This window comes from Otolemur garnettii, unplaced genomic scaffold (genome assembly GCF_000181295.1).
Source record: "Otolemur garnettii isolate 467f Iridium unplaced genomic scaffold, OtoGar3 scaffold00162, whole genome shotgun sequence".
NCBI lineage: Eukaryota > Metazoa > Chordata > Mammalia > Primates > Galagidae > Otolemur > Otolemur garnettii.
The window spans coordinates 282,205-303,833 of NW_003852557.1; the positions used below are offsets into that span (position 1 = coordinate 282,205).

At 37.5% G+C, this 21,629-nt stretch overlaps 1 protein-coding gene across 6 annotated transcripts in view; it reads right to left on the reverse strand.

The window, feature by feature from the left end:
• SPAG9 (sperm associated antigen 9) overlaps positions 1 to 21,629 on the reverse strand; it is a 148,815-nt gene that overhangs the window by 36,979 nt on the left and 90,207 nt on the right. For all 6 annotated transcript variants that reach the window (XM_012811540.2, XM_023519218.1, XM_023519219.1 and 3 more), the window contains 7 exons: positions 20,115 to 20,322; positions 18,610 to 18,709; positions 12,925 to 13,046; positions 6,261 to 6,318; positions 4,324 to 4,476; positions 3,808 to 3,859; positions 934 to 1,064 (listed from right to left, as the gene is read on the reverse strand). In XM_012811540.2, the coding sequence (XP_012666994.1) occupies positions 934 to 1,064; positions 3,808 to 3,859; positions 4,324 to 4,476; positions 6,261 to 6,318; positions 12,925 to 13,046; positions 18,610 to 18,709; positions 20,115 to 20,322 (824 nt within the window). The remainder of the gene's footprint in view (positions 1 to 933; positions 1,065 to 3,807; positions 3,860 to 4,323; positions 4,477 to 6,260; positions 6,319 to 12,924; positions 13,047 to 18,609; positions 18,710 to 20,114; positions 20,323 to 21,629) is intronic.

The following is a 21,629-nucleotide window of genomic DNA, read 5'->3' on the forward strand; positions in this document are numbered from 1 at the left end:
AAAAAAAAAAAAAAAGATCCATAAACTATGAAATAAATAATGTAATCTTAAGAGTGTAAAAATTGGAGGTTAGAAAAAATGCTTATAAACAAAAACCATGCATATTGGTAGATCTGATGTGACAATCTAAACCCAAAAATGTAGGTAAATTAGGGGGCAACTAATTCATGAACTTTTCTTTTCTTTTGAGACAAGAGTCTCACTATGTCACCCTCACTATGGCGTCACAGCTCACAGCAACCTCAAACTTTTGGACTTAAGCAATTCTCTTGCCTCAGCCTCCCAAGTAGCTGAGACTACAGGTGCCCCCCACAACTCCCGGCTATTTTTTGTTGTTGTAGTTGTTGTTGTACTTGTCCTTGCTGTTTGGCAGGCCCGGGCGGGTTCAAACTCGCCATCCTCCGTATATGTGGGCCACACCCTAGCCAAGCAAGCCATAATTTATCAATTTTTCATGAGCACTTTCTAATACTGTTACTAAGAATATGACCATTAGATGGCAGTATTAGGTGAGATTTAAGAATCAACTAAGATGTCTATGGAAGGTGTACTTTGCATAAATAGTTAAAAAATGAGAAAAATCACAGGAAGACACTGAGTAAAAATAATTTTCTTGTGTTGCAGATAAAATTTTAATTTTGTCCTAACATTACTACAAAGGAAGTATCAATTTCTATTCTTTTGAAAAATGACCATCATCCTAAATAATAATTGCCTTTTGGAGGTTGCTAGAATATCCTCCAATATCCCTTACTGGCCCCAAAGTTACCTACTTTAACTATATTATTATTGTTTCCAACTGTTATTTTAGAAAGACTCTCCTAGTAAACAGAGAAAGAGACTTAGACCCTCAAGACACAACTTTAGTTCTGAAGTAATATTCAACCCTAGAAATCACTAGTAGGGAAACACTAAAGAACTTTTCATACAAACCGAATCATCTCTGTCCATCGAACAGCTTCTTGAAGCTCCATCAATCTTTCTTTATACTGGTTTCTCTCCATAAGAACACGGGCCATTTCTACTCTAGTAAACCGTTTCCTCTGGGCTGTGGGAATATCACTCTATAATGACAAGAAAATGACAGATTACTCTGGGAGCTTACATATGTTTTGGTATCAATCTCAGCCTTAAGCAAAATCTTTTAGCTTTTATATATTCTTTAATTACGAATCTAAAAAAGCACCTAAAGAAAAATAGCCTTATAGGAAATCAATAAGGAGGTAGGGAGAAGGTATAAAAACCTAGCTAACAGGCACAATGAACACTATTTGGGTGATGAGCACATTAACAGCCCCAACTAAGGCATTATTAAAGCTATCCACAAAAACATTAGTATCCCCCTTAATGTTTCAAAATTTAAAACATTAAAAAAGTTACTAAAAATAAGAAAAATGGCCTCATAAAAACAAAATTGACAAAGAGATTTAAGTAATTACTTATGCCTAAAAAGATAAAAGGCAAAAGGTAGGCAATTTAATTTCTGAATGTAAACACATTTGAAAATATAAAGCAATGGGCGGAGCCTGTGCTTAGTGGGTAGGGTACCCGCCCCATATACCAAGGGTGGCGGGTTTGAACCTGTCCCCAGCCAAACTGCAACAAAAAAATAGCCAGGCGTTGTGGTGGGTGCCTGTAGTCCCAGCTACTCGGGAAGTTGAGGCAAGAGAATCACCTAAGCCCAGGAGTTGGAGGTTGCTGTGAGCTGTGACACCATAGCACTCTGCCGAAGGTGGTAAAGTGAGACTATGTACTGCCCCCCCCCCAAAAAAAAGATTGTTGTTAAATTTTAAGCCTTTTTAATTCTGTGAAGGCAAAAAGTGAAAACCCAATAATCACATGTATATGTAAAAATAAAAAAATAAAAATAAAAGAAATTATAAAGAATAGATTCTGAGTGAAAACCAAAAAATTGAACTGGTATCTACATAGATACGTTCTTTTAAGTTCCACTTGGACATACTACTCTAACCCTATTTTTTTTTTTTTTTTTTTTTGAGACAGAGTCTCAAGCTGTCCCCCTGGGTAGAGTTGCTGTGGCATCACAGCTCACAGCAACCTCCAACTCAGGCTCAAGAGATCCTCTTGCCTCAGTTTCTCTATTTTTTTTAGTAGAGACAGGGTCTCACTTTTGCTCAGGCTTGTCTAAAACTTGTGAACTCAAGCAATCCACCTGCCTTGGCCTCCCAGAGTGCTAGGATTACAGATGTGAGCCACCATGCCTGGCCTGCTCTAACACTATTTTAAATTCATTTTCTATACAACTGTCTTTCAGAAAATAGTTATAAGTTAGTACCAAAATAAGTTCATTCATTTCCAACTACCATCTAGTGCCAGCATAAAGGGTAGACTTTATACCTGTTACCAAGGTATCCAACTATACAAGTTGCTAAAACCCCAAGAGAAATACAAGAAGATGGAGACAACTGTACTAACCAGAATTATTCTCAGAATAAAGGATGTGAGTTTGGAGTAAGCCCAGGAGTAAGATCCAAAAGGGTATGCTCAAGTCTACTTTATTATGCTTCTGATCTCTAAAGTCTTTCCTGAGGAAGAAAGTGGGTCTAACTATAGAGACTTTGTTATGTTGAATGTACATACAACATAGGAGTCTGTACATTTGGGATCAAAGCTGAAAAGGCTTGAGACAGAAAGAGGCTTTGCTTAAGCCTTCAGCAGCTTTCCTCTTCTGGTCCCCTACCGCAGAATCTGGCCTCTCCTCTAAATAAAAGCTGAACAACAAATGTAAAGAATCTGGAGTTTGCAACACAGCAATCCCACTAACAGGTAAACACTCTGGGAAAACTATTGCTTGGACACATCTGGACACTTGTACTATAATGTTTGTAACAATAGTATTGCTTGTTATAGTAGAAAGCTGAAGACACACTATCCGTTAACAGGAAAAAGATACATGATAGAATATCTATATGATGGGGTATCTTAAAGTAGTGACCATGAAAGAACTACAGCACTATAGGCCATGGCATAAGGAAATCTCAGAAGCACACAACTAGGTAAAAGAATCAAGTCTCTAAGACCAAATAGAGTAGGAAACATGAGAACATGAAAACTAAGCCATACTTTATAGAGATACATATGTGCCGCATAATAAAATCTTTTTTAAGGTTAAGCAAATGAAAGTACAGGATAGTGGTTTCTCCTGGAAGGGAGAAACACAGAGTGGTGCCCATGTTTGATAATTTTCTAGTTCTTAGATTGGATGGTAGGTTCCCATGTTAACTTATTATTATCCACAACTTACATATGTTACATATATTTTTGTAGGTACCAAATATTACATTGAAAATACCTATAGAATCTCAAGTCTCATCTTTGACCTGCAAATACCTGTTATAAGAATGATAATCTAGCTAGCAAAAGAACCGACAATAATTGACAATTATTACTGCCAATAATACTGACAAGAAGTTAATATCTATTCTTTTGTATTTATGTATGTTGACAACAATATGGGCTAATGGTCTAGTACCAAAGTATTATTTGTTTTTCTCTTATTTTTATTTTTTAGTATAGAGTTTTAGACTTCACTTTTCTGTTTAACATTATCAAACAATTTTTATTAAGCTTTCATATTTCTAAATCAAAATATTTAAAACCAAACAATAACAACAACAAAAAAACCTGCTAAATATCCCAACTGGTCCTTGAACTTAAACATACAAGCCCATGTTCTGACTTTTAAAAATTTTTATAATGTTATATCCAAAGCTTACTTAGCAAGATTTTCCCAAAACATTAAAATGTAGTAAAATTTAAAAAAAAAGTCCAGAATTGTAAACCTACATCATCATCATCTTTTGCTTTTTGCCTTGCATCTTCAGCTTCTGCTCGAGCTCTGGAAAAAATAAAACATATTATTTGAACTGAGTTCATCTTTTCAAAAAAATGAATGAGTAGGTCAACTACTTTTTCTTTTTCCAAACAGGGTACTTAGCTGCCTTTATTTAATGGAATATTATCACTATTTTCAGGAAAAAACAGGTATTAAAAAGCTGAATGAAAGAAACTAATGAATGTTCTTAATTTCCTTATGATCAAAACAAAGACATTTGAACAGTTCTCTAATCTTTTTCACATCATGACAGAAGTAAGAAATGACAATATTCAGACAATAGACTAGTAAGTGGAGGGGCCTGCTCACAACATAGGTAATCAGCCAGGGCACTTCACTCTCTCCCAGGCAGCTCATGCCTTTCCAGACTTGTGTGGGCTGAAGGCTTCTTTTTCAGAGTTACACATGTAACCTTGTCTGGTAAAATGACAAAGACACTGGTTTAGAACAACATAGTATAAACTTACCTCCTTAGCTCTTCCTCTAATTCTCTGTTCTTTTCCTCTAGCTTCAGTTTGGCTTGTTTCACGGCCTCCAATTCCCCTTGCAGCACATCTTTCTCACAGGTCAGTTCATCCACTTTTGCTATCAAATCATTCTTCACTACATTCAAAGCATTTCTAAGAAACACATTTATCAAGTGCATCATTACAAATAAATATTACTTTCATCTTCTAGATCATACATTTGTAGACTAAGGTATCATCATAAAGCTGAATAACTGAATACAGCAGAACTTTTGTATGTTGACCACCCAGTGACTAAACACACTGGTCAATATACAGAGGCAGTCAACATAAGGACCTAGGCCTATTATATTATACATGTGGTGCGTGTCTGGCCTATGCAAATTAGGTCAACTTAGGAAGGAGGTCAACTATGGAAGTTGGAGGTTCTACTGCACTTTACGATATTCTACCTGAGTTGCTTGTTAATAAAGAACATAAAACAAGTAAGGTCCAAGCTTTTATCCTCCCACTTATCAAACAAAGGATAAATGGATAAAGCAAGACAGATTTATAAAAAGTCCAGGCTCAGCACCTGTAGCTCAGCACCTAGTGCAATGGCCACATATACCAGAGCTGGTGGGTTCAATCCAGCCTGGGCCTGCCAAACAACAATGACAACTATAACCAAAACATAGCTGGGTGCTATGGCAGGACCAGCTACTTGGGAGGCTTAGGCAAGAGAATTGCTTAAGCTCAAGAATTAGAGGTTGCTGTGAGCTGTGATGCCACTGCACTCTACCCAGGGTGACATAGCAAGACTCTGCCTCAAAAAAAATAAATAGGCTCGGCGCCTATAGCTCAACCGGCTAAGGCGCCAGCCACGTACACCTAAGGTGGCGGGTTCGAATCCCCAGCCCGGGCCCGCCAAACAACAATAATGGCTGCAACCAAAAAATGGCCAGGCGTTGTGGCGGGCGCCTGTGGTCCCAGCTGCTTGGGAGGCAGAGGCAAGAGACTCGCTTGAGCCCAGGAGTTGGAAGTTGCTGTGAGCTGTAATGCCATGGCACTCTACCCAGGGGACAGCTTGAGGCTCTGTCTCAAAAAAAAAAAAAAATAAATAAATAAATAAATAAAATAAATAAAATAAAATAAAAAACAATATGTCAGAATTAAGTAAGATTAACCTTAAGAAGTTGCATTCATAAAGCTACTATTGTAAATTCTGAAAAGATAATACCCATAATAATCAATAAAGTTATTTCTTAATGTTACCTTAAATAATTAATGAGAAAACAATTTAAACTGAAAAGTCTAAGCAGTCTACAGTGAAGATAAAGAAAATCTAAAATCCAGTTCCTCTGGGTACAGTGGGCATAGGACCTCATTATAGCTATATTCTGTCTGGGATATACACAAATGTTCCAAAGCTTCTCTGACACAGCAAATAGACCAAGGGACACAATACTTTTTTTTCCACATTACTGGGGACCTATCCTACTAAATGTGTTTGTGGATCTAAGACTCCCCAGACTGCACCAAGAGCACGTAGCTATGAGGTTAGCTCTGAAGAAGTAGGCCAGGTATGAATCAAAACATCTGTGCAGAAATAAAAGACAGAAACATCTGTGCAGAAATCTCAGAGAAGGGAGCAAAATAAGTATAGGACAAATCCAGAAGATTAAGAGAAAAACATGGATACCTGTAGAGTGGAAATAAGGTGAAGATCTATGCATGTGTCTGCAAAAAAACAGAGCAATGACACATACCCTTACAGGGCAATGCAGGTCCTATTTCCTATTTGTGTGTGTGTGGGGGGGGTGTATATCTGTAAACACATGCAGGGAAGGGGGATGAAGAACTGCAAAGCACTGTGTGAAAGTAATGAAGTGCCATTGACTTGGACAAGAAGGAAATTCTGTATCTTTTGTTCATTTTGAAAATTTCACAAAACTTACTTGGTTTCCAATAGCTGCGTATTTTCTAATATAAGATTTTCAACTTCACGACCCATTCCTATCAAAAGAAAAAGAATAAAGGTTCTGAAAATACATTAATTAAAAATTACATGTATTTATAATATAATAAGCTATAGTAGTCACACATTTTATTTTAAAACTTTCATCTGTCCTTTAATAATCTTATCTGTAATTTCATTTGACATTATCTACTTTGATGGACTATAAAATTATAGATAATTATGCATCACAAAACAAAGCCAAAGACTTTGTTGGCCAATTCTCTTTGTATCTGTTAGTCCACATTTTATTTCTCATAGATTGTATTTCAAAAGGATCAAGACTTTTCTGTCAAATATTATAACAATATTCTAGGATTACTTAGAGAAAATAAAGAATAACATTACTATGGGTTATGAATTGTTTACAGATCACAGTTGACATTGTAGACTTTTGCCTAAATATTTAGATCTTATTAATAGAGAATAGGCAGAAACAAGGTCAAAGAAAGACAGAACCCCAAGGCAGATGAAACCTTACCAAAGAAATTATGGTCTTAAAGCCCATGCATTCCATGTAAAGCAAAAACAAAGAACAAGAAATGTTTTATGTAAGAAACAGCATGAAAACAGATCATTCATCTATAAAGTTTTATGCATGACATGAAAAACATCTGGAACCACAATGTTATGATTTAATGCATAATGATGTATAAAAGACAGAAACAAAGATGACTTCCTTCATTCATAAGGATGTTCTTGGATATACCTATTTTGTTTTCTCACAACAAAATAGAGTGTAATTGGACTGAAACAAAGTCAATAATACAAACTTTCCTTCAAAGTGCCACTTATGAAATGTTTAGTTGTTACTCTTTGAAACCATGACTAATATTTTACTAAGTACTATAGCATAGGGATGGAGAGCATTCAATGCAAAATCTAATGGAATGGTCTCTAGAGAGAAGAAAGCTACTTTAATTCTCATACAAAACTGAAGAAAGGAAATAACATACTAGGAAATATCACCCCCCAAACAAAACAGAAAACCCCACCATTCCCTCATCCCAAGAAATTGTGAGCTACTGTTGGAACATCACATATAATGGGAGAAGTAATGTTCATAACCCAGGTAATCAGGAAGGAAATATTTCTGAAGAAAACTACCTGAAGCTAAGGCGTTAACATGCCCCTTATTTTTAAAAAGGTTATATTCCAAATGATCTAAAAATTATTTAAAACAAATAAAACCAACCTAAGAATAATACAACTTTAGTGTTCACATATGGACTTTTGTCTGTATTATAATTTTCTCAAATATTCTCAAAGACCAGGGTACATCTTCCAGGAAGAATTATTAATCAGAAAGAAATAGCAGCTTATTGAGTAGTCTAAATATTCTCCACAAATTAAAAAACTAAAAAGATGTAACAATTCTAACTCTAAAAAGATTTTTGGCAAGATAGTTGCTTTGAACACTAATGTTGACTTTTTAATAAAGTTATAGAAATAGAAGAAATAGAGTTCAGACTAGCTGAAAATAGTTTACATAATAACTATGTTTGCAATAAATTCTCAAGCATTTAGATGATCATAAAAGCTGAAAATATATGTAGGGCAAAAAAAAAATAGTTGAGCAGAAAAAAATGATGAGAAAGCATTAAATGAGAACAGCAGCCAAAAACACCTAGCTTAAAAAGCAGTAACATTAAAGTATTCAAAAGCATACACACCAGAATATTCCCCTAGGTAAGCAGCCCAAGAGAGAAATGAATGAGAATCTCAATTAAATTATTTTCAGAAAGCAAGAGCTAAACTTATTTATCTTAAAATGAGAGAAGAGACAAAGAAACTGAAAAGATGTAGAGAATCCATTAACTAAAAACAATAAAGTATAAATATCATAAATAGGAAAAAACTAAAATATGTACTATATGAGAAACATATCCTATAGTATAGTTTCTAAAGTTTACATTAAATTTATAAATTCATTGACGAGTTCTCTAAAAATCCAATCAATAGAATTACCCAAAATGTTTGTTCTGGAAAGTACCAATAAAAACAAACTCATTACAACTCATTAAAAAAATATGATTTGAAGTGGCCTCATTTCTACTCAAGACTTAAGCCCATCATAGACTTAGAACTAATATATTTGGAAAAGCTACCTACTAAAAACAAACAAAAACCCTTCCCTGGGAATTTTGAAAAGTGTAGAAGTCTCATTTGGATTTTAATATCAATTCTCAAGCAAATTCCATAGATAAGCTTCAGGGGTCTCTGGGAATCCTTTGAGAACGCATGCACCACTCTACTTCTGTGCGAGCATTTTCCCAAAGGTACATTGCTCTCTTACAAATTCTCTTATAAAGGATTTTTAATACCAAAAGTGAAGAATCACAGATTTAGAGGTGAATCAGAGCTATTGGGAAATTATTTAGCAATACTTTTCACTGTGCTAAAAGATGCAGCAGTGAGCAAAGGACATAGTTGTCATGATCACACTGAACTTACTGTCTATGCAGGCAGACAGGTACAAAAAACTGGCAGTCAAGTATCAAGAGTGACATAATAAAATGCAATGCCATGGGAATACTTTCAGGGGAGACTGAGCTTTAATTAGAGGATCAAAGCAGAATTCCTGGAGGATGTATCATTTATATAGAGGCAAGAAAAACAGATATACATTAAGCAGAGGCAAGAAAAATAGATATACATTTGGGAGAGGAAACAAACATGCTGTGGTGACTGGTTGTGAGTGTGAGGGAAGGGTATGAGGTCTACCATGGAAAATGGAGTGGACAGGGAGGCTACTCATTCACTGAGATATTACTAGCAGTGCGAGAGCAGCTCTGCGGGACAGGACAATAAAGATGATCAACTAAGCTTTGGGCATGTCAAATAGAAGGCCCTAGAAATCAACTTAGGGGTATCTAGTTGGCAGTTTGGAAATAATAGTCAAGGATTCTAGCAAAAGATGTGGAGTGGAGATAAAAACAAGGGAGTAGTTATCCATGAAAACCAAGAAACAAGGAGAGCGAGTATGATATCCAAAACAAAGAGGCATGCCTAGGATAGGAATAGAGGATGCAGATCCTGTTCAGCTGACAGAAAGGAAGATTCAGGGGTAAGAAAAAATGCAGGCAAGTGTACTGTCACAGAAACCCAGCAAAGAGTTTCAAAGACAAATGCTATTGAGAAGTCATGTGAAATAACTGAGAAGGAACCACTGGACACGGCAAGGTGAGTATGGGGGAGAATGCCAGACTGTAGTAGGATGAGGGATGCACATGGGACTGGCAAAGTCCCGCCAGTTAAAGAAGTCACACTTTCAACATTTTCAAGGAGTCTGCTTTGTTCACTGATGGCACATAACAGACACTTCATAACACTGTTGCATACAGTCCCAGCTACTCTGAGGCTGAGGCAAGAGGATCACTTGAGGCCAGGAGTTTGACACTGGCCTGGCCAATATAGCTAAGACCCTGTCTCACATATAAAAAATATTGTTGCATACAAACCTGATTAGAAATGGGAGGTGTTATCAGTGAGAGACAGGTAGTAGGCAGTGAGGATAGGGGGTCGGGGGAGGGCAATATTTATTTTTAAATGGAAAAAAATATATATATTTAAATGATAATAGAAGAAAGTTAATAGAGACACTGAAATTTAAAAAATAAATGAAATAATAGAGGGAAAGAAAATCTCAAGAGTAGATTTTTCTTTCCTTTTTTCTTTTTTCTTTTTTGAGACAGAGTTTCACTCTGTTGTCCCAGGCTAGAGTACTGTGGTGTCAACTTGATTCACTGCAAACTCAAACTCCTGTGTTCAAGAGATCCTCCGGCCTCAGCTTTCATAGTAGCTAAGACTACAGGTGCTCACTACCATGCCTGGCTAATTTGTCTATTTTTAGTAGAGACCAGGGTCTCATTCTTGCTCAGGCTGGTCTTGAACTCCTGAGCTTAAGGGCTTCTCTTGCTGCGGCCTCCTAGAGTGCTAGGATTACAGGCTGTGAGGCACCTAGCCAAGAGTAGGCTATCTGAATGTATTACTTCCAAGTTCTAGAATGTGGCCATAGGGTCAAGATAAAGGACAAATGTTGAGACAGAAAAATTAATCAGAAAAAATTAATCTAAGCACTGAGTCTGTACAAAATGATTAAAAGAAAGTTCTATCCTTGCAACAAGAGAAAGTTTTATAATAATACAGTAATTAGAAATGAACTGTGGGACGGCGCCTGTGGCTCAAAGGAGTATGACGCTGGGCCCCTAAGCTGGAGGTGGCAGGTTCAAACCCAGCCCAGGCCAAAAACTGCAAAAAAAAAAAAAAGAAAAAAAGAAAGAAAAGAAAAACATGAACTGTGTACTTATTATCAACCCAAGGGCAATTAAGGAATCTTAGGGAACAATTTGTTAGCTTAACTACATTCTATTTAGTGAGTATTACCTCAATTGCTATCACTGCATTGCACAGAAAAGAAGCCAAGGAAGGAATAAGAAGTTTCCTTAGAAACTTCATTTACCATTTTTGACCCAAAGTATTCATATTATGTAAGTCACTAAACCTAAGGTGTTAAAATATTCTCATCTGGAATATTTTAGCAATAAATAAACTAATATGTGAATTAGAAAAGATAGTTTAGATCGTTTCTTAATAAGCTATTAAGATAGTTTCTTATTTCCAAAGTGGAAAGGAAACCAAAAACAAAGCATAAGAATTTTGTCTTTAATCTATTAGGCTTCATTTTCAGAAAATACTTGATTTAAGAGGCTATAAGTTTTTTCTTTTTTTCCTGACAAGACATGATCTTACATCTTACTGTCACCCAGGGTGGAGTGCAATGGTGTGATCACAGCTCACTGTAACCTTGAACTTCTGGGCTCAAATGATCCTCCTGCCTTTGGAGCAGCTCCAACTATTGGTGCATCTGCCCAACTAATTATTTTTTTTAGACATAGGATTTCAGGCCAGGTGAGGTGGCTCACACCTATAATCCTAGCACTCAGGGATGCTGAGATAGGTGGAGTAAGAGTAAGACCCCATCTCTAAAAATATAGCAGGGCATTGTGTCAGGCACTTATAATCCCACCTACTTGGGAGGCTGAGGCAAGGGGATCACTTGAGCTCAAGAGTATGAGGTTGAGCTCAGCACCCATAGCTCAGTTGTTGGGGCACCAGCCACATGCATGGGGGCTAGTGGGTTCAAACCTGGCCCGGGCCTGCTATTAAGAAAAAAAAAATGACAACTACAACAACAACAAAAAAATAGTCAGGCTGGTGCCCGTACCATAGTCAGCAGGGCACCAGCCACATATACCTAGGGTGGTGGGTTCAAACCCAGCCTGGGGCCAGCTAAAACAACAATGGCAACTGCAATAACAAAAAAAAAAAATAGCTGGGCATTGTGGTGGGCGCCTGTAGTCCCAGCTACTTGGGAATCTGAAGCAAGAGAATCACTTGAGTCCAAGAGTTTAAGGTTGCTGTGAGCTATGATGCCATGGGTGACAGAGTGAGACTCTGGCTCCAAATAAATAAATAAGTAAATAAATACATTTAACATAATTTAATGCAAGCAATGACACTCCACTCTATATTCATAAGAACTGACAAACAGTACCTTTTGATGACAGTGAAGGTAGGCTGTACTATAATGACACCAGTAGGTACGAAATATTTTTGTAGCCCAGTATCCATTCCAAAGTCATAAATTTAAAATTCTATATAGTTTTCAAATTCTGTAAGATCTTGTTTTAAGAAAGATATACTAAAGCTAATTCACATGAGTCAGAATCATGTAATTATTGTTGAAAGGAACTTCAGAAATCACCTAGAGCGGGTGTTGGCAATTATTTCCAGTAAAGGGCCAGATGGCAAATATTTTAGACTTTGGGGGCCATAAAAACTGGCAGAACTATTCAACTCTGCTGTTGTTGAGCAGAAGCAGCTATAAACAATAAGCAAACAAACAAGGGTGGCTCTGTTCCAATAAAAATTTATTTATATACACACATCAGGTAGATTTGACCCATGAGCCACAGTCTGTCAGACCCTTGAGCCAAAGTACAAGTCCTTTATTTTACACACAAGGAAACTAAGGCCCGGTAAGGTTAAGCTATTTGGCAAAGGTCATCAACCAAACAGGGAAAGAGCCAAAAGCCATATTCTTCTCAAAACATGTGTTCATCAACAGCACAAACTTCAAAATGATTACATTTCTCATAGAGCTAAAACATAATGCTCTGTGAAAGTTCAGAAAGTAAGCATTATCATTTTTTAATTAAGGTCAACAGAATTCAATGAAATTTATTTAAGCCAAAAACTATCCATCAATATACATGTGCACAAACACACGCAAATGTATCACTGTGTTCCTATGTATGATATCCATCATGGACTATAGCAGAAGTTCAATTAATTGTGTTGTTATCAATTCAAAATACAAATGTAATGCAATTCAACTTTAGGCATATCCATATATGAAGGTGCTTCCATTTAAAGCTTTCATGATCTCAAAAGAGTATGTTCCCAGTAATTACCTAACAGGGCAATAACCCAAGGACTCAACACCGAGCAGCTGAGGACCTTTTAAGAAATTTTCAATTAAATAATTTTTAAAATCTGTTTTTAAAACAATAGTATGAAACCTCTAGAGATGAACTTCATACCTAGTAAATCTGCTCCTTCATCCACATCTCCAATTAGGCCTGAGCCTGCTGATGACAATTCTTCAAAGAGAGATTCTGTATTGCGATCAAAAGCTTTGTTCTCTATGCCTTTGGTGGGAGTGCTATGCAACAAAAACAACAAAACCAAATCAACAAATTACAAAGACTTCTTGACAGTATAAAAATAATATAGTGGGCTAAGCTGTAATTATAGAAATTTCCTACCTATATACAGTAGAACCTCTGTAAGTTGACCACCAAAGGGCCTAAAACAAACTAGTCAACATACTGAGGCGGTCAACATAAGGAACTAGGCCTACTCTACTAATAATACATACGGTACATGCCCAGTCTATGAAAATAATGTCACCTTAAGGAGGCAGTCAATGTAGGGAGGTGGTCTACTACAGAGGTTCTACTATAATTTATACTTACTACAAAATATAACTTTAAAAGATTTCTCAAAGATTTCCTAAGAAACTCCCAATAAATTCCACAGAGATAACTGGTGAAGAACTTATAGCATGTTTTTTTTATGAGATCCCAGCAAACTCAACAAGGGTGGCTCCTTTGCACTGTACTCTCGGTGTTTTCCATAGGTTACTCATTTAATCTCACAACTATTCTACAAAGAAGGTATTACTAATACCCTAATTTCACAGATGAGGAGGAAACTAAGAGGTTAGGAAATCTGCTTGCCAAGATCATTCAGCAAATGAGTGATAAAGGCAGGATTCAAACCCAGGCCATCTATCTGCTTTCAGAACCTTTCATCTTAACTACCATGTTATTACGTTGTCGGATAGAACTTAGCATGGCTTTTTAATTTTTCCTTAAAGAATAATTTTTTAAAGAACAATTTGACAATATCTACTAAGATTTAAAATGCAAATACCTATGTAGCCAAGAATTTTATGCCTACAAAAAAAGTCCTCCAAAAATGCTGTCATAAGGCTCGGCTCCCGTAGCTCAGTGATGAGGGTGCTGGTCACATACACTGGGGCTGGTGGGTTCAAACCCGGCCTGGACTTGCTAAACAACAATGTTGTTGACAACGCTAACAAAACAAATAGCCAGGTGTTGTGGAGGATCCTTGAAATCCCCTGAATGGGAGGCTGAGGCAAGAGAATCACTTAAGCCTAACAGTTTGAGGTGGCTGTGAGCTGTGACACCACAGCGCTCTACTGAGGGCAACTGAGTGAGACTCTGTCTCCAAAAAAAAAAATTATGCTGCCACAAGAAGGCAATTACATATAACTCATTATACAAAAGCTAAAAATGGGGGCAGCACCTGTGGCTCAAGGGAGTAGGGCACCAGCCCCATATGCTGGAGGTGGTGGGTTCAAACCCAGCTCTGGCCTAAAAAAAAAACCAGCATGGCAGGGAATTGGAAAATGTGTATGTATATGCCTAAATGCTACAGTAACAGAAAAACTATACAAGATTGCCAATTAAATACTATAGACTAAAACATAGTCATTTATCATCTAATAATGCAGAAGCTAAGAAATTTAAAAGGTAGGAATAAAAAAAAGAAATTACAGCAGGCTCAGTGCCCATAGCACAGTGGTTATGGCGCCAGCCACAAGCACCAAAGCTGGCGGGTTTGAACCCAGCCTGGGCCAACTCTACAGTAATGACAACTGCAACAAAAAATATAGCTGGGCGTTGTGGCAGGCACCTGTAGCCCCAGCTACTTTGGAGCCTGGGGCAATAGAATCGCTTAAGCCCAAGGGTTTGAGATTGCTGTGAGCTGTGACGCCACAACACCCTACCGAAGGCGACATACTAAGACTCTGTCTCAAAAAAAAAAGAAAGAAAAAAGAAATTACAGATGAAATATGAATGAAATTCTCTAACATGGAAAACAGATGTAGAAACCGATTTAACAGACCAGAGACAGCTGAAATCAAAGCCATCAGGCATTAGCAAAGAGTTCATAATGCTGCCAGATCCCTGCAAGGCCTAAGACTTAAAGGGATTAGCAACTGACAGCATGCCAGGGGAACTTGAAACAGAGGGGGTGGGATAAAGACTGCTGGAGAGGGGCCCTAGATCCAATCCTCCAGGAAAGAGAGACTCCCTTCTCTCAGCACAGATCCTTCAGTGATGGAAGCCATGTTTAAATGTTATAGGCAGGAAACAGAGAATCAGCCTTATTTAAGTCAGCATTACTTAGCTAAGTATGTGGAAAACAGACACAGAGCACCAAGACGCTATCGTAAAGAGCCCAAAACAAAAGAAGATATGACAGAGGCACTAAGAACAAAAGGAGACAATGCAGCAGCAGCAACAAACAACAGACACAAACCTTAATTTTTTCAGGAATAAATGTTGTATCCATAAAAGAACAGCAGGATGATACTAAACCAATCAAGAAAAAGAAAAAACTTAGAAAACAAATCAGTGAGGATGTAAGGAAATCTGCCAGAAATTAAAACCAAATAAAAGAGATGAAAAAGAGGGAGAAAAAAATTATGAGGATCAGTCCAGGGTTTTCAATATATACCGAGGAGTTCCAGACTAACAGTAGAACAAACTAAAATAGGGAGAAAGAGAATTGCTTAGAACTGGGAAAACTAATTTTCAGATGAAAGACTTGCTTCCTATAAGAAGATATAAAAGAAGGCTCCTACACCAAGAATTTTTTTCTTTTTTTTAGGGAATTACAGTCTAAATTCTTTTTTTCATTTTCTTTTTTTAAGAAAAGCATCATGAATTTTTAAAACAGAAAAAATAGGGAGAGGAGTAGAAAGTGAAGATCTTAAAAGTTTCCAGAGGGTATACACGTATATAAATAAATAAGAAGTAAATGGCACCAGCTTGAACTCACTATGACAAATTAAACAATGTCTTCACAATTCTGAAAAGTCTTCTAACTCATAATTCTGTATCTAGCCAAACTATCACACGTCTTCACATGACATTTGTCACATTCAAGTTCCACAGTTCTCAAAAAATTTACTTCTTATGCACCTTTTGCTCAAAAAGCTAGTAAAGATGTGCTCTGTCACAGCAAAGGCAGAAATCAAGAAGGAGGGGGATGTGGGATCCAGGAAACAGAAGATACAGCAGAGGAGAGAAGTGGAGAGAATTCTCGGGATGATAGTGAGGGCACAGTCCAGAACCAGAGTGAAGATGACAACAGTCAAGACTGGAGAATGGGAACAGAAGGCCATAGGAGAGAGAGCCATAGGAAACAGACAGGTTTTAGGTTCAGTCATACCAAGGGTGTTTACTAATTCCAAGAGAACACAAAATTGTACAAGGAAATATAGTCTATTCTGTGGTTAAGCTGTGATTAATATTTGCACAGTCACAATGGTATAGACAATATTAAATTTAACAAAATCAAGATATAATGACATTGGTAGGATGAAAAACCGATAGTAATGTCCCTTCACACCTTCTAAAGAGCTAAAGGTCTCAGCCTTTGTCAACCAGGGTTCCTCATTTGATTTACAGTACACAGAAAATGATTTGAGTGACTATTTTCTCACTTTTCCCAAGGCAATACAGACCTAGGACCAATCTACACGCACAGGAATATAGCTACGTATTATATATTGTATATATTATATACAAGGCATGCCTTCGGGCATTAGGACTTAGTTTTCTCACAGAACCCTAGCTGAGAAAGGGTGGAATAAAAGAAGAGCAGCATAGCATGTTATTTAGATATCTAAAGACAAAACAGTGCTTAAGACAAAGCTAAGAAGAGATTACCTCCCTCTGAAGAGTGGGAATGAGAAGGCAGCAGAGGCAAGGGCCCACTACCCTTGGTATTTTTTTGTATTACCATCTCACTGAAAACTGCAGACATGCATTAGTCTAAGGAGAATACAATTTAAACTTTTAAAGAAGTTCAGAATGACACAAGTATACAAACTGTTAATTAGTAGCTCTATTTCCTAGGCTTAGAAAAGGGTGAATAAGAAGCAAATTTTCACTTTTTGCATTCTGCATTTTAAATAAATAAATAATAAAGGGTCTGGGTGCACTGGCTCCTGAGTGTAATCCTAGCACTTTAGGGGCTGAGGCAGGAGGACTTCTTGAGGCCAGGAGCCCAAAACTACTCTAAGGAAGAGCAAGAGAAGCAAAGAATCTCTGGGAAACTGAGGCGAGTGGATTGACCTGAGCTAACAGGCTCCAGACCAGCCTGAGTAAGAGCAAGACCTCATCTCTAAAACTAGCCAGGCGTTATGGGGGGCACCTGTAGTCCCAGCTACTTAGGAGGCTGAGGCAAGAGAATCACTTGAGCCTAAGAGTTTGAGGTTGCTATGAGCTATACTGCCACAGCACTCCACTGAGGGTGACAAAGTGAGACTGTGTCTCAAAATAAATAAATAAAGTACCTAACATTCAAATCTGAGGTACGATTTGAACCCACATAGTCTTTCTTACCCGAGGGTCCATGCATAACCATTACAGCATACTACACAAGCCTTAGCAGACATCAAAAAATGCCATGTATTCTTACAGTCATTATTAATTAAAGAATAAAATTTACAGAAGAAAGTAGAATGTCAGTAGCTGCTGACACTCTTGTGCATCAATATGTTTCAGATAACCTTGATTAACATGATATAAAGATTTTCGTCCTACATTAAACAGCCTTCCATGAAAAATGATATTAAAATGAAGCTAACTTTTTCCAATACTGAGATCATTACAGTTCTTTTTTTTTTTTTTTTGAGATGGAGCCTCAAGCTAGCCTGGGTAGAATGCCATGGCATCACAGCTCATAGCAACCTCCAACTCCTGGGCTCAAGCGAGTCTCCTGCCTCCGCCTCCCAAGTAGCTGGGACCACAGGCGCACGCCACAACGCCTGGCCATTTTTTGGTTGCAGCCATCATTGTTGTTTGGCAGGCCGGGCTGGGGATTCGAATCCCCAACCTTAGGCGTATGTGGCTGGTGCCTTAGCCGCTTGAGCCACAGGCGCCAAGCCGATCATTACAGTTCTGAAGGGAGAAATGTATTATTTTCTTTCTGATCTGGGGGAAGGATCCAAGTTTGATAAAATTGCTATTCCTTCACTCCTGCCTGTTTCCTCAAGAAATTTATTTTTCTTATAGAAAGTATGGCATATCTCTTGGTTATCCTTTTCCCTTCTCTGCTATAGTCGGAATGTGTCACCTCTAAAATTCAGGTATTACCAATGTGATAGTATTAAGAGTTGGGGCCTATAAAGGTGACTAGGCCATAAAGACTCCTCCCTTGTCAAAGGGACTAGGGCCCTTCCAAAGAGGCTTTCCCCAGAGTTTAGGGCTTGCCTGCCCTCCTGCCACACGAAGACATAAACTTCCTCGTCTCTGAAGGAAGTAGCAACAAGATACCAGCTTGAAAACAAAGAGCAGCCCTCACCAAACAATTGAACCTGCCAGTGCTTTGATCTTGTATTTGAAAAAATCAATCTCTGCTCTTTATAAATTACCCAGTTTCAGGTATTTTGATAGCAGCCCAGAACTAAGACACATCCTTCCAACTTATGCTACTGGTTCATTATGCAACAAAGGTACCATTTTGCAAGAATGCCGTGTTCAGCTTCAAGAATAGAAACTGAGATACAAACATTTCTTCAACAGAACATCTGAATTCATTTTGTCCGGTCAGAGACCAGAGAACAGTGTCCATGAGAGTGGAGAAAAGGAAAATAAGATGTCTTAATCTGACATTTACAGTACCTTGAACCTTTATATCCACTGAGATCTTTGTCCATATCCAACTCAGGAGTGGATTCAATGATTGCTTGAACTTCTGACTTCTCTTCATTTTCAGCATTGCCTAAGGAAAGGACATGATTAAATAAATAATAAATAAATATATTATATAGTGCCCTTAACATGAAAATCTTGTTGCTTTTACAATTTTTTTTGAGACAGTCTCACTTTGTTAACCTCTGTAGGTGCTGTAACGTCATAGCTCACAGCAACCTCAAACTCTTGGGTTGAAGTGATTTTCTTGCCTCAGCCTTGCAAATAGCTGGGACTATGGGCACCTGCCACAATGCTCTGCTATTTTTTAGAGGTCTCACTCTTGCTTGGGTTGGTCTCAAACCCATGAGCTAATAAAGCAATCTACCCACCTTGACCTCCTAGAGTGCTGCTTTTACAGTTGTAGAGATAGTATTTGAACATACAAAAAAAAAGGAGGGGGGGAATAGAGTGGTTTCTAGGAACCAAGGTATTAGACAATATGTCATATATTCAGTTAACAGTATCAGAAATTAATAAGCAACCAAGGAAAGTTGTTATTGGTGTTTTTGGGATATACAATGCAGTCTATTCAAGACCCTGCTTTCATTTCTATTTAAAGAATGGGGGACAAAAAAACAAAAGACAAAGACAATAAACTAAGGTAGGGGACAGAAAACAATTTTTCTTCTGCCTTTTAGGCTCTCTGCCCTCCTAGCCCCTAACATTTTAGTCTCCAAGGCTTGATTTATTTAATCATTACCTCTTTTAAGCTTATTTATAATTGAATACAATCACTTACAGTGTCCCTTTGTAACCTGAGGGGGTTGGTTTCAGGATCCCCCACTTTATCAAAGTCCTCCATGCATGGGTCCCTTATATAAAATGGTGTGGTATTTGCATGCAACCTACACACAACCTTTTAAGCACTTTAAATCATCTCTAGATTACTTTAAAATCTAAAATAATGTAAATGCTATGGGATTGTTATATTGTAATGTTCAGGGAATAAGATCCTCCACAAATATGTACATGTTCAACACAGATACAACCATTTTATTTTTTCGAGTGAAAGAGTCTTACTTTGTCGCCCTTGATAGAGTGCTGTGGAGTCAAAGCTCACAGCAACCTCCAGGTCTTGGGCTTAGGCGATTCTCTTGCCTCAGCCTCCCAAGTAGCTGGGACTACAGGGGCCCGCCACAACGCCCGGCTATTTTTTGTTGCAGTTTGGCCGGGGCTGGGCTTGAACCCGCCACCCTCGGTATGTGGAGCCAGCACCCTACTCACTGAGGCACAGGCGCTGGCCTTTTTTGAGTATTTTCAACATGGGATTGGTTGAATCCGTGAAGCAGAACCCATGGGTATGGAAGGCTGACTGAATCTAACTATTTTATAAACATAAAAAAGGCAACACCCCAAAGATATATTGTCTCATATCCATATCATCTCGGTTTACTAAATACTTTGCTACCAGGTAAAGAACTAGGGTAACTTACCTGTAGATACGTTTCTAGTTTCTTGGGCTACCTGTACTTCAATGTGCTTGCTTATCTCTGACTTATTTGGTGTATCTGTAACCTTCACAAATCCTTCATTATCTTCTTTTAAGGGAGTATCAGTGGGAATAGTTGCCACATCTGAATTAGCTGTTGATGCTGGAGTGGTAGCTTTAGATCCACCTTGGCTAACATCAGAAAGTTCATCCTACAAATAAAAATAATTAAGAAGAAAATTTTAACTGAGTAATTCATTCTAAAATGGGTTAAGAAATAAACTTGCCCAGAAAAAGTTCTGTTTTTTAAAAAAGGTAATAAAGAATTATCAATTAACAGATGATCTCTCTTAGATAGACTATTGGGAAAGTAAGTCGTATTTTTCCAGGCATATATGAAAATTTTCTGAACAGAAAAAAAAATATTTGTAGAAACACAAGTTTGGGGCTTTATTTTTTATGCATAAATTTATTTTGTTTTTTTAAATTTCAGATTAGTATGAGGGTATAAATAATCAGGTTACAAGGTATGCATTTGTTAGTAAAGTCCCTGTTGTAGTTGTGTCCTGTACCCAGGAGGCATGCCATATACCCAATACGTTGGTAGGAGGGGAGGTATTTTAAATCCAACTGCAGACTTAAGGGAGGAAACCTTGGGCCATGAGATCAATAGTCTGCATTTTAACAAGCAACCCATATGATGTATGTACTCTTAAAATTTGATTACCATTCTAGGGTCTACAGATAGGCTTCCAACAGACTGAAATTACAAAATTGCAAAAATTTTTGTCTAAGTGTATTTTTCTAGGAAAAGAATCTATAGCTTTTATCAGATTTGCAAAGGGGTCTGTAGCTCCAAAATAATTAAAACTGCTTATCCAATGGCAACCAAGAATGAGGTGGCTCTTTCCGACCTAGGTCTTATGAAAAGAGAACTTGACGGGGAATAGTAGTTCACTCCTATAATCCTAGCACTTTGGGAGGCCAAGGCAGCCAGGAGGATTGCTTGAGCTCAGGAGTTTGAGACCAACCTGAGCAACAGCAAGACCCCCATCTCTACCCAAAACAGAAAAAATCAGTTGGGCATGTTGGCAGGCACCTATACTCCCAGCTACTTGGGAGGCTGAGGCAGGAGGATCACTTGAGCCCAGGAGTTTGAGGTTGCCATGAGCCATTGCACTCTAGTCCTAGCAATAGTTGAGGTTCTGTCGCCAAAAAAAAAAAAAAGGTAGATCTCATGTTAAGCAGTCTTTACCACAAAAAATAAATAAAAATAAAAACTTGAATGCCCCCAAATAAGAGAGTAAGTAAACTGTAGTATAGAAAATATTATGCAGTAATTAAAAACTGTGTTTTAGAAGATATTTACTGAGATGGAAAATATTCATAATACTTTTCACAGGAGATTAAAAGTTTTAGACACTATAATCAATTAAATATATATACATACCAGAATATATAAACATAGAATATAAAATGATATATGAAGTATAGTTTCAAAGTTTTTTTTTTTTTTTTT